This window comes from Salvelinus sp. IW2-2015, linkage group LG23 (assembly GCF_002910315.2).
Source record: "Salvelinus sp. IW2-2015 linkage group LG23, ASM291031v2, whole genome shotgun sequence".
Lineage (NCBI taxonomy): Eukaryota > Metazoa > Chordata > Actinopteri > Salmoniformes > Salmonidae > Salvelinus > Salvelinus sp. IW2-2015.
Window position 1 is genome coordinate 17,998,897 of NC_036863.1, and position 13,949 is coordinate 18,012,845.

A 13,949-nucleotide genomic window follows, 5' to 3' on the forward strand; every position below is an offset into this window, starting at 1 on the left:
CAAAATTCTACATACAAACATATGCTGTGCGTAAAAGGCTGTGCCTGATGACATAGTGCACATAAAAATACCTTTTCCTGTTAAATTCCTATGTACCAAATAAAAAATACAAGTTATATGCGCTTCCATTTTCAACTCGACTGATGGTTTTCTCACAAAATAAATGTTGCTTTATATAGCGAGTGCTCCCACTGTGATGTTGGCACATGCGCTCTAGCCAGCAGCTCGCAGATACAGTGCGGGTATAGCCAACATGACGATATTATTATGGACTAAAGAGCGAGATTATTTTTCTTAGTCAACAGTAGTCAAGCATCTATAATCATGTCACCAGAATAAGACCTCGATATTTATTGGAAAGAAGCATCAAGCTCATCACTTTGCATTTTAAACACCCTGTGAAGTTCATCATAATTTATTTAATCTGTAGCCTAATAAACTGCATGCTTTACCGACGAGTCGTAGTGGGAGTCATCGCGTGACTCCAAGTTTACTTCTATATGATAGTTTTTATATCAATATTTCCTCATAAAAGCGTTTCCACCGACATTTCTTGCATAGATCATTTTATGACACAAAAATATCCCACCTTTGTAAAGTTGACTGATTCTTCAAAGTAGCCACCCTTTGCCTTGATGATACTTTGCACTCTTGGCATTCTCTCAACCAGCATCATGAGGAATGCTTTTCCAACAGTCTTGAAGAAGTTCCCACATATGCTGAAAGTTCTCAAAGTTTTTGACACTTTCTGGATTGACTGACCTTCATATCTTAAAGTAACGATGGACTGTCGTTTCTCCCCCACCTTGTCACAACACAACTGATTGGCTCAAATGGATTAAGAAGGAAAGAAGGAAAGAAATTCCACAAATGAACTTTTAACAAGGCACACCTGTTTATTGAAATGCATTCTACCTCATGAAGCTGGTTGAGAGAATGCCAAGAGTGTGCAAAACTGTCATCAAGGCAAAGGGTGGTGACTTTGTAGAATCTCAAATATAAAGTATATTTTGATTTGTTTAACCCTTTTTTGGTTACTACATGATTCCATATGTGTTATTTCATAGTTTTGATGTCTTCACTATTATTCTACAATGTAGAAAATTGTAAAAATAATGAAAAACCCTTGCATGAGTAGGTGTCCAAACTTTTGACTGGTACTGTATATATATACAAAAGTGTGTGGACACCCGATAAAATTAGTCGATTACCTATTTCAGCCACACCCGTTGCTGACAGGTGTATAAAATGGAGACACAGCCATGCAATCTCAATAGACAAAAATTGGCAGTAGAATGGCTTTACTGAAGAGCTCAGCTCGCCGACATTGGACTCTGGAGGAGTGGAAACGCGTTCTCTGGAGTGATGAATCACGCTTCACCATCTTGCAGTCCAACTGACAAGTCAGGGTTTGGCGGATGCCAGGAGAATATTTCCTGACCCAATGCATAATGTCAACTGTAAAGTTTGGTGGAGGAGGAATAATGGTCTGGGGCTGTGTTTCATGGTTCGGGCTAGGCCCCTTAGTTCCAATGAAGGGACATCTTAACACTACAGCATACAATGACATTCTATATGATTCTGTGCTTCCAACTCTGTGGCAACAGTTTGGGGAAGACCCTTTACTGTTTCAGCATGACAATGCCCGCATGCACAAAGCGAGGTCCATACAGAAATGGTTTGTCGAGATCGGTGTGGAAGAGCTTGACTGGCCTGCACAGAGCCCTGACCTCAACTCCATCGAACACCTTTGGGATCAATTAGAAGGCAGACTGTGAGCCAGGTCTAATTGCCCAACATCAGTGCCTGACCTCACTAATGCTCTTGTGGCTGATTGGAAGCAAGTCTCTGCAGCAATGTTCCAACATCTAATGGAAAGCCTTCCCAGAAGAGTGGAGGCTGTTATGGCAGAAAAGGGAGACCAACTCCATAATTATAATTTTTTAAATGGTAGTGAAGCTTTCCACAGTAGTAAAGAGGACCACACACCATATCGTCTCGTGACTCCAAGTTTACCTCGATATGATGGTTGTTATATCAATATTTGCGCATAAAAGTGTTTCCACCACCATTTCTCGCGTATTGCATTTTACCAACACAAGATCTCAATGATCTTTTGGCATTCATACAATTGTACTGAAACTTCCTGTTTCCATCACAGCTGTCGTGATTTTTTTGTATATACATTATGACTTTACATCTCATAAAAACTGTGGATGGAAACGTGGTTAGTGTGGAAACACTATCAATAGGCTAATTCACACTACCAAATTCCTCAGCACTAACTGACTTTTCAATTGTGTCATTTTAGCTCCGATGGGAAACTTTGAACCAACATATGTGTAAGTATCTATCTGCTAATGTTTTGATTTCTATGTAAAACGTTATAGTCTACTAATTAATCTGTATTTTTTTCTGTGAATAATATTGTTTTTACAGTGATCCAATCCCAGTGTTAGTGTACCAGAATGTTGATGAGAGTACAAATGTAGAGACCAGACATTCTGAAACTGGTAAGTATGATTTATCCAATGACATGAATACAATTTGTATGCCTATGGTTTTATCAATATGGAACCAGATGGAATGAGGGGAAAAAAACACTCAAAAGAAACAAATAAACAACCCCCTACCCCTCGCCCACTCCCTGGGCCTTTTTGTGAATCCAAAACATAATGAAAAGAAAGATGTGCGGCCCACCATTTATGCATTTTGATCATTAGAACCATTTATTGTAAGGCTAATGGAAAGAACATGTAACACCTAAAGGAGGGGAGACAAGTGGGTGGGTCAGGTGATATCCTCTCAGATAATGTAGTCTGCTGCAGTTAAAAGTAATGTCAAGCTTCAGTAAAAACCACATCAAAAGGTACAGGCAACAATACATGGCGGTCTACCTACACTGGACTAACACATCCTCGATAACTTCTTTGTATGCGCTCTGATGTGCTCAAAGCACAGCATAGGAGCATCAGGGCAAAAACTGACAGGCTGGCCAATAGCTTCTTCCCCCCCACCCCCCAAAGGATATTTATCCTTGTTGCTCACTCATCACTCTATGGACAAGTATCCTTGTTTACATTCATCGCCACTTAACTGCAGCAAACTTGTTGAAAATATGTATATATACACTGCGCATACAAAACATTAAGGACACCTGCTTTATCCATGACAGACTGACCAGGTGAAAGCTATGATCCCTTATTGATGTCACCTGTTAAATCCACTTCAATCAGTGAAGGATTTTTAAGCCTTGACACAATTGAGACATGGACATGCCAGGCGCACCGGTTTGTGTCAAGAACTGCAACACTGCTTGGTTTTTCACGCTCAACATTTTCTTGTGTATCAAAAAATGGTCCACCACCCAAAGGACATCCAGCACAAATGACACAACTGTGGCAAGCATTGGAGTCAGCGTGGGCCAGCATCCCTGTGGAATGCTTTCTACATCTTGTAGAGTCCATGCCATGATGAATTTAGGCTGTTCTGAGGGCAAAAGGGGGTGCAACTCAACAGTTAGAAAATGTTCTTAATGTTTTGTACACTCCGTATATTTATATATATATAAATATATATGCCGCCTTGTGATCTTTTTCTATTCTTAGTATTTTATTTTTGTTTCACTCAGTTTTCTGCCCAATTCCGTGATATCCAATTAGTAGTTGCCACTCACTTCTCTTTGACCTACATTGTTGGAGCTGAGCATAAAAATGTCACTGTTCCCTGCAATTACATCTGCGACCCTGTGCATGTGACTAACACACCCTTTTGATTGTCACTTGCCTTATTTGGATGTCACAGTATAATTTGAGAGAAATGTAATTTGATTAAAACATGTCTTCTTTCTTTCTAGATGATGATCAATGTTCATATGAGAATGTTTTTCCATCTAGTGATACAATCAGCCGTGACTCTGGTAAGCACTTTAAAAGGAGTAAATCTAGGCCTATCCATCCTTTGAAATAAGTCATATTTATGAAGATTGTTTTTGGAAAAGTTTAGTTTTGAACTTGGAGTCGATTTCTTACATTTGATATTTAACTAAGATTATTCTCCCCACACCTCACTAACAGATGGATCAGATTACGAGAACTCTGAATTCTTGGAGGGAATGAAAATGGGGTCAGGGGACGGTAAGTCACCATAGTGCTTTATAACAAAGAGAACACTTTTGCCATGAACGTAGGATGAATGCACTAATTGTAAGTCACTTTGGGTAAGATCGTCGGCTAAATCCGCATTTCCAAACTCCGGTCCTCCAGTACCCCCAAAAGTACATATATTTGTTGTGGCCCCAGACAAGCACACATGATTCTACTTGGCTGGGGCAACAACAAAAATGTGTACTGTTGGAGATACTCAAGGACTGGAGTTGGGAAACACTGTGCTAAATGATTGCTCAAATGTAAATGTAATTAACTACGAATTTACTTTTACTCGTCACAGATGAACCAGTTTATGTGAACAAAACTGCATGATATGGAAACTACATGCTCAACGAGTAGACTATGGGAATGGATTTTTCTTACGATCTTTGTTGAGATGCTTGGATAAATGCTAGGTGATACAAATTTCAATGTGCTATACCAGAGCAATGCCATAAGGGTAAACGCCCAAACAGTGTTACTACTTCATAATGAATTCCCTTGAGTCTAAAAATGTAGGGGAACCATGTACAGTACTTTTGATTGTTGGAGTGTTACATAGTAACTGTCACCATCTAGTGGTACAAAATGAATAAAAGAGCTCAGAAACAGTTAAAATAGAGATAACATATGTCAGTCTGTAATAATAAATCCTTAATTCAAAACTTAAGTTTACAACCTCTTTATATACCAATGTTCTATAAGTCATAATTACAACACACAATTATTACAGAAGTGACTTACAATAGTATTTACATTAACTTGTATAAAATACAAAATGTATTTCATCCAGAAATGTTTAAACAGAAAACTCCCCAGGACTCTTAGTCAGCGTTGAAGCAAAGTCGTGTACATTATGAACGAAACAGAAGAAACCAGCCAAACAGGGAAGGACAATCTACGAAACACAAATTTACATTTTTCGTTTAAGTGTTTTGTTTCCCCTAATGAACACAACCCCGGAGAGACAGTGCTGAGATGGGTGGCAGCATGGGTGGGGTATTAGCTGGTATCCGGGGTGGCCGTCTTGCTACACAGTCGACCCAGGAGGCCTGCCATCTGCAGCAGGGAGTTCACGCCCTCCGCCACCTTCATGTGAGTGTAGCCTATCTCCTGAGAAAAGGGACAGTAGAAAGGGAGCGAAATGAAGAGGTGATATGGCTTACATTTTGGCACTTTTCAGCCATTCTGTTTCACCCAACTAAATCCTCTCAGAAAAAAAGAACACAGGAAAGGATCTGACATAATCAGAGACGTAACAATATACAACTGCAGACTTGTTTTATGTCTCTTACCTTTATGAACTCCAGCTTGAGATACTCCGGCATCTGGAAAGTCTTACACACTCTGAAGATGTTACCGATGATGTCCTCAGGGGAGTAACCCAGGGCCCACAGCTGCTCAATAATCTAAACAAGCAATTGCATATCAACAGATTATTTTGACCATCTGTAAATCTATAGGTGACTATCCAAATAAAGTGTGACTAATATATATCACACACACAAAAGTTTGGGGTCACTTAGAAATGTCCTTGTTTTTTAAAGAAAACCACTTTTTTGTCCATTAAAAGGCCAGCATCCCGGAGTCGCCTCTTCACTGTTGACGATGAGACTGGTGTTTTGCGGGTATTATTTAATGAAACTGCCAGTTGAGGACTTGTGAGGCATCTGTTTCTCAAACTAGACACTAATGTACTTGTCCTCTTGCTCAGTTGTGCACCGGGGCCTCCCACTCTTTCTATTCTGGTTAAAGCCAGTTTGCGCCGTTCTGTGATGGGAGTAGTACACAGCGTTGTACGAGATCTTCAGTTTCTTGGCAATTTCTCGTATGGAATAGCCTTCATTTCTCAGAACAAGAATAGACTGACAAGTTTCAGTTCTTTGTTTCTGGCCATTTTGAGCCTGTAATCGAACCCACAAATGCTGATGCTCCAGATACTCAACAAGTCTAAAGAAGGCCAGTTTTATTGCTTCTTTATTCAGAGCAACAGTTTTCAGCTGTGCTAACATAATTGCAAAAGGGTTTTCTAATGATCAATTAGCCTTTTAAATTATAAACTTGGATTAGCTAACAACGTGCCATTGGAACACAGGAGTGATGGTTGCTGATAAATGGGCCTCTGTAGGTATTATATATTTTTTTAATCAGCCGTGTCCAGCTACAATAGTCATTTACAACATTAACAATATCTAACACTGTATTTCTGATAAATTTGATGTTATTTTAATGGACACTTTTTTTTTTTAAAGAAAAGCACAAGGACTTTTCTAAGTGACCCCAAGCTTTTGAACGGTAGTGTACACGGTACCAGTCAAGTTTGGACACCTACTCATTCAAGGGTTTTTCTTAATTTTTTACATTGTAGAATAGTTAAGACATTAAAACTATGAAATAACACATGGAATCATGTAACCAAAAAAAAAAGTGGTCGGGCCGTGCTGATTAAGCGTGCTTCAAATTCTAAATGAAAATTAAAAAAACTAAATAGCAAAAACCATCAAGCGCTATGATGAACCTGGCTCTTATGAAGACCGCCACAGGAAATGAAGAACCAGAGTTACCTCTGCTGCAGAGGATAAGTTCCTTAGCGTTAACTGCACCTCGGATTGCAGCCCAAATTTCCCACCGTATTACATGGAGGTGCCTTGCTGGTGATTATTATTTTTTTTCTTTCTCATTTAGAATTCAAGGCACACTTAACCAGCATGGCTACCACAGCATTCTGCAGCGATACGCCATCCCATCTGGTTTGCGCTTAGTGGGACTATCATTTGTTTTTCAACAGGACAATGACCCAACACACACCTCCATGCTGTGTAAGGGCTATTTGACCAAGAAGGAGAGTGATAGAATGCTGCATCAGATGACCTGGCCTCCACAATTTCCCGACCTCAACCCAATTGAGATGGTTTGGGATGAGTTGGACCGCAGAGTGAAGGAAAAGCAGCCAACAAGTGCTAAGCATATGTGGGAACGCCTTCAAGACTGTTGGAAAAGCATTCCAGGTGAAGCTGGTTGAGAGAATGCCAAGAGTGTGCAAAGCTGTCAAGGTTTGGCTACTTTGAAGAATATAAAATCTATTTTGATTTGTTTAACAGTTTTTTGGTTACATGATTGATTCCATGTGTTATTTCTGTCTTCACTATTATTCCACAATGTAGAAAATAGTAAAAATAAAGAAAAACCCTTGAGTGAGTAGTTGTTCAAACTTTTGACTGGTACTGTGTATATATATATATATATATCAGCTATATGATCATACTATATTCTAATCAGTTATTGGTCACTTCAAGAACCATGCTTAAAGGCTACAGAAATAAGGGCTATTCATTGAGAGCCATATGATTATATTTATGTCTACTGTTATTGAATGTGGATTGCAATACCTTGTAAGCCTCATCAATGTTTGCATTGACACAGTGTTCGAGCATGCTTTTCACCAACAGGGGGTGTGGCTCATCACACACCTGAGAAAAACAAACAATTCTTTACTTTTCTTTCCTTCAAACAGAGCTAGGCATTTTGTCAACTTTGCATTCTAAAATGACTGAAAAAGACAGGTTTGGTAACAGAACTGTACCTTGAACACATTCTCACTGTTAATGTAGCCAAACCCAGAATTTGTGGACTGTAGGTTATTCAGTGCCTGATGATGCAAAAAAGACAGCTTAAGTTATGATATAGTTTCACACGTCTCAGCCAAACTAGGCCCAAAAGTACAAGGCACTATGAGGAGCCATGGATATACATTGTTCAACAAACTTCAGATTTTTAAAGGGTGCCATGTTTACACCCATACCGCCTAAGACATTCCCAATCTAGTCAATGGTAACAAGAATGCTATTCTCATGGAACCCTTAGTGCCAACATGGAGGTTGAGGACAGTTGGCCCTTTTCCCCACCTGTCTCATGTCTCCCTGGGCGGTGAAGATGATGGCCTCCAGGCCGTCGTTGCTGGTGACCAGGTTCTCCCTCTCCACCACCTCCAGCAGACGCATCATGATCTGCTCGTCCCTCAGCTTGGTGTAGCGCAGGACTGCACAACGTGACTGGATGGGCTCTGTGGAGGGGGCACAGCAACATGGAAGACCATCACAACAGTGAAAAGCCAGGTTGGTTTTGTAATGCGACTGTCGCTTACACTAGGGTCTCTATTCAATACGACAGCATCAGTGTTGAACTGTTAAATCAAATGTTATTTGTTACATGCACCGAATACAACAGGAGTAGACCTTACTGTGAAATGCTTACTTACAAGTCCTTAACCAACAATGCAGATATGTTAAATATTTTCAAAAAATATATAAAAAAGTTAGGACAGTCACCGATGATCTTGTCGGAGGCGTTGCATGCCAGAGCGAAGCGTGTGGTTTTAGAGTATATCTCCATGGTCCTCCTCAAGGCCTGCTGGGCTCCGTCTGTCATACTGGTGGCAGAAGCACAGCCGTTACAGACACAGACGTTATAGGTACAGGTACACTAGATCAGCTTTCAGCTTAGATGTTGTGACCCTCAGTTGACTTACCTGTCAGCCTCATCCAGGATGATGATCTTGTGTCTCCCTTTAGGGAGGGTGACTTTCTGCTGGGCAAACATCTTGATCTTGTTTCGAACTACATCGATGCCCCTGAGGAAGATGGATGACAATGTGTTAGTGTAGGCTTCACTTTCTAAAGAAACACAACGTGATTTTAACTCAAAATGCAGCTCCTGGACTCACAGGTTGTGCACTTAAGTGTTCCAGTGTGAAATTTTTCATGGTAGACTTCACTTACTCACCTGTCATTGGAGGCATTCAGTTCCAGGACAGCATCTTTCATGGCTGGGCCTAGAAGAGCTCGCGCCAAACACAGAATACTGGTGGTCTTTCCTGTACCGGGGGGACCCTATAATATTGATACTTGTGTTTAAAAAGAGATGGCATATGAAAGATGGCATAACTTGCATACTATTACTATTAACTTGCTGCACCAACATCTCCGTATGTAATATCAAATAGTTATGATTTAAGAATGAATAATTTCAGTCACTCACTGCAATAATGATGTTCGGCACATTTCCCTCTCTGGCAAACACCTGTAAGAAAGAATGGAACAAGAATTCATACAGGTAGCTATTATTTAGCATCAAATGTATTGAAACTGTCAAACTACTGTAACAAAATATTGAGGATACTTTACCTCCAATCTGCTAACAGTCTCCTCGTTGCCTACTATTTCATTCAACTTCAAGGGTCTGTATTTTTCAACCCTGTGAGATATTCAGAATATGCATAACTATCAGCAACAAGCAATTCATAGTGATTCACACAATATATTGATATATATGGATGGTAGATATGGGCGGCAGGTAGCTTAGTGGTTGGATCGTTGGGCCAGTACTGAAAGGTTGCCCTTTCAAATCACCGAGACGACAAGGTGACAATCTGTCATTGTGCCCTTTAGCAAGCCCGGGCTGTGACCGCACTCTCCGCGAGGGTGTCAGGGAGGGTTGGGATATAAAAACACACATTTCCAATTCACGTATGTGTATAAAACACACGTGTACATGTGCAAAACAGAACAAATTAGCACACACCAAATTATTATTGCTATAACTTGCACTAGTAGCTAGCTAACTAGCTGTTGCTCTATGAGATGCTTAAAACATAGCTAGTTACCAGTACGTTATATTTGACATAGCATTACATAGCAAGCTATCTACTTACTTTTTGAGAGGCATGCAGAATGGGTTTGTTTTCATAGCTAATAGTATGCCTTGCATAGTTAAGTACAATGCTAACATCTGTACTCATGCTTGTGCTGGCTAGCTAACGTTAGCTAGCTAAATTAGCCATTAGCACTACTAGCTGTGATGAGCGATTTCAGTCCGCTAAGAAATACAAAAATACTGCAATTAGCCAACTAATCTAGCTAGTAAACCTTACCATGGCAGCTCATATCCACTACTAGACAACTTCGCAGGGGCCTCATCTTTCTTCGGTTGAACTTCTGTTTGAATTTGCTCAGAATGTACCTCATTCATCGCCACGTCCATGTTTTCGGGTGCACAAAATTCCCGCCAAGACAGGAACCAAACAGCTGGCGCTAAACTGACGTCATTTCCTTGAAGATGCGAACAGTCTTCCAATAGTAGATTTTCATACCAGCCAGTTGGTTGTATGGCCAGACATTGAACAACACAGTGGAACAAGTTTATGCTTACGACAAAATCCTGGCTTTGAGACCTTGCATGTGTGTGATTGATTCAGCAATCCGAGATGGCCGTTACAAAGAGGATTTGCTCCGGGTCACCCAGGTAAGGTCGCTTGCGCATCAGTGTGATCAGACAAGCCGGCGGGTCTAAGAAATTAGAGTGAGGTAGCCTATGTCCAAATCTCAGTTAGTAGTTGCATGATGTCAAATAATTACAAAATGGAGGCATACCCCCTTTATTGTTCGAAGATGCCATCCTTAATTGTTTCCTATCCTCTTGGCAAGGATCTGGGATATCCCATTCGAAATGGCTGGGTGGAATGAAACATCATGCAGCATCAAGGCCATTCGATCACACGCCCTTGCGTCAATCACAGGGATAGTTTAATGTAGGCTAAATATCTCTGTATTGTGCATGCCTTGATTTATTTATCCATTCTTTTGGAATCCAAAAATCAACTGATGATGGTTTGATTTGCATTTTGCAATGTGCCCATCCCATGCACTGTCCAAGTTATTCTAGGCGTGACCACCACAGAGGCACGTTGTGGGCTAATTAAAACAGCAATTAGTATCGATTGTATTACACCAAGTACCCGCTGTTGGCCTAGACAAGACACACAGTCATTCATTGCTGTGTTTTTATAATATTTAATTTGAGCTTCTCTCAATAAGATGCCGTGTGCACCAGACACCGGTAGGCACCTGTATAGAAAACAGTCAGAATGACCCACTGTATTAGCCTAATCATTAGATTAATCTAGGCTATGAACATTTCAATGCAAAGTAGCCTAATTGCGCATTAATTTCCTTAACATAATTAGTGTTCAAACCATTTATTTATTTTTAGCAAAAAATATATAAATTTAATGTATTTATTATTTATGCCCTGATCCACCATTCCACAATCAGAGATCACAATTTAACAATTCGTAAGCACTTGACAGTTTGTTATTCACAGGTACTTTTTTATTGGTGCGCTGAAGACCAATGCTGTAGACTTGATGGGGGCAATTTCAAAGACGGCGTGTGTGTCTTGCGAGGCTGGCGACAGGCGATGAGAGGCAGAGCTGGGGTGGGTTTGTTGTGTCTGGTTCTTTCTGGAGCTCTCTGTTACCGAAAAGTCCCTTGGTTCCAGCATTTCTCGTAGACTTTTCTAAATAGGCCACAGTGCAATTTTCTGTGACCAATCACAGTTGGTAGGCTGCGTACCTGTCGACGGGTAAGAATATTCACTAAATAAACTTGTCGCATTCACTCTCCTCTCACACAACAGAGAGAGAGTATCTGTCATTTTCCTACATAATTCTAGCTCTGAGAACAATGACACACAGCACTCTCATTGTTCCTGAACTCAGTTGGGCACAGATCTGATCATATGTTTGTTCCCATTTGCGCCTACTGTGTTTCAGTTAGAGCGTAGGAGAAAATTAAAGTCCATTATGGAAACGGCTCTGAATGTAACTAAGAGTTGTGTTGAAATTGTGAGGTTTCCAGTGAATTCTGAAATGATGGTGGAAGGTTTCTTTTACCTTTATTTAACTAGGCAAGTCAGTTAAGAACTAATTCTTATTTTCAATGACGGCCTAGGAACAGTGGGTTAACTGCCTTGTTCAGGGGCAGATTTTTTTTACATTGTTAGCTCGGGGATTCAAACTTGCGACCTTTCGGTTACACTTATGAACATTTTTGAACATCTTGGCATAGTTCTGTTATAATCTCCACCCGGCACAGCCAGAAGAGGACTGGCCACCCCTCATAGCCTGGTTCCTCTCTAGGTTTCTTCCTAGGTTTTGGCCTTTCTAGGGAGTTTTTCCTAGCCACCGTGCTTCTACACCTGCATTACTAGCTGTTTGGGGTTTTAGGCTGGGTGTCTGTACAGCACTTCGAGATATTAGCTGATGTACGAAGGGCTATATAAAATAAAATTGATTGATTGATTGATAGTCCAACGCTCTAACCACTAGGCTACCTGCACCACAATTGGTTGTCTATTTGATTACAATCATTCCCTTGCCACTACTTATGAATCGGAGGAAGTTTATTGCAACAATAGGAATGTAATACAAAGTCTTTTAATATCTTGGGTTTAGTTAGTTGATTATAACACTGAGTGTACAAAACATTAAGAAACCTGCTCTTTCCATGACATGCACTGAGCAGGTGATCAGATGAAAGCTATGATCCTTTGATGTCACTTGTTAAATCATTCAATCCGTGTAGATCAGTGGTTTTAACCTGGTTTCGATCGAACCCGGGGTTCGGTGAGTCAGTCTCAGGGGTTCGGCGGAGGTCAAGACACACCATCCGACTCATATGATTCGTGATGACACTCCGCTTGGCCATCATTGGCTGCAGGTGATCACGCTATACTGCTTGGCCTATCTGTGCTGCAGGGAATTTGGTGCGCTCAGTAGTTCGACTTGTGACTGTCGTGATGGTACGTCTTGTGATTTCTTTCTTAATATTTTAATCCCTTCATACTTGCTATGTGAGCAAAAAAAGAAAGTGGTCGGACGAATATGTACAATATGGATTCACATGTATAAACGGAACGTGATGGGAGTCAGTGCTAACTGCATGATTTGCAATGCAAGTTGAGCAATTCTAGTCTAGCACCGGCAAAACTAAGAGAACACTTCCTTAAGCTGCATGGAGATTGAAAATACAAGAACACAACGCTCGCTGAATTCAAGGTGAGAGAGCAGATTCGATGAAAAGGCTACTCTGCCTGTTCTCGGCTTTTGTAACCCATTACAACCGATCCTCACAGCATCGTACGAAGTTGCTTACCTGACGCAAAGCAGGGCAAACCAACACCATTGGTGAAACACTCATAAAACCAGCTGTGTTGAAGATAGCGAATATCATGCATGGGAAAAGAGGCTGAAGTTAAGTTATCCCAAATTCCTCTTTCAAATGACACATCAGCGACAGAATAGAGATGAGCAAAGACATCTTGGCTCAAGTAGTTGCATGATCGATTTCAAGCCCGGCAAAATTCAGCCTTCAACTCGACGAGACCACAGACGTTTTCAATCTAAGCCAGCTTGCTGTATTCGTGCGCTATGTGAAGACGACGTGATAAGGAAGATTTCTTATTTTGTAAGCCTCTTACAACACAACTAAGGCAGCCGATGTGAAGAAACTTGTGGATGACTTCTTCAAAGACACAATCTTTCGTGGGATATGGTTTCTGCAGTTTGTTCGGACGGAGCTCCAGTCATGCTGGGAAGAAAGTCTGGTTTTGGTGCGCTAGTGAAAGCCGATGCGCCACACATCATTGTTACAGCATTGTATTCTGTGTATTCTAAAAGAGAGTCATCTCAGCATGGGTGAGACAGCCGTTACGTTTTGTGTTGAGACAACAGATGTCAATGATGAATACCGATGAAATCATTAAAATTCAGCAGAGCCAGGTTCAACAGCAACTCTTCAGACAACAACGCTTTCAACGTTTTGGTGTCAACAAATGGTACGTACCCTGTTATTGCTGAAAGCTCTGGAGATTTTCATCCGGTTTTTACAACATATCTTTGCGAGCAATCCTTTTCGAGATGCTGGACATAAAGAAGAAGGAAAAGAAAACAGATTTGTTGGCGAA

The 13,949-nt window shown here is 40.7% G+C and overlaps 2 protein-coding genes across 4 annotated transcripts in view; one reads left to right on the plus strand and one right to left on the minus strand.

The window, feature by feature from the left end:
• Positions 1 to 4,814: 4,814 nt before the first annotated feature.
• Positions 4,815 to 10,282, minus strand: rfc2 (replication factor C (activator 1) 2). Its single transcript, XM_023967964.2, has 11 exons — positions 10,078 to 10,282; positions 9,332 to 9,401; positions 9,186 to 9,227; positions 8,931 to 9,037; positions 8,677 to 8,778; positions 8,477 to 8,577; positions 8,054 to 8,211; positions 7,732 to 7,797; positions 7,538 to 7,618; positions 5,444 to 5,557; positions 4,815 to 5,261 (listed from the first exon to the last, which is right to left on the minus strand). The coding sequence occupies exons 1-11, from the start codon at positions 10,185 to 10,187 to the stop codon at positions 5,151 to 5,153; spliced, it is 1,062 nt and encodes a 353-aa protein (XP_023823732.1). The 5' UTR covers positions 10,188 to 10,282; the 3' UTR covers positions 4,815 to 5,150.
• A 76-nt stretch (positions 10,283 to 10,358) lies between these two features.
• LOC111950407 (inactive peptidyl-prolyl cis-trans isomerase FKBP6) overlaps positions 10,359 to 13,949 on the plus strand; it is a 29,991-nt gene continuing 26,400 nt past the window's right edge. For all 3 annotated transcript variants that reach the window (XM_070434398.1, XM_070434400.1, XM_070434399.1), the window contains exon 1: positions 10,359 to 10,448. The gene's annotated coding sequence lies outside the window, so the exon portion shown is untranslated. The remainder of the gene's footprint in view (positions 10,449 to 13,949) is intronic.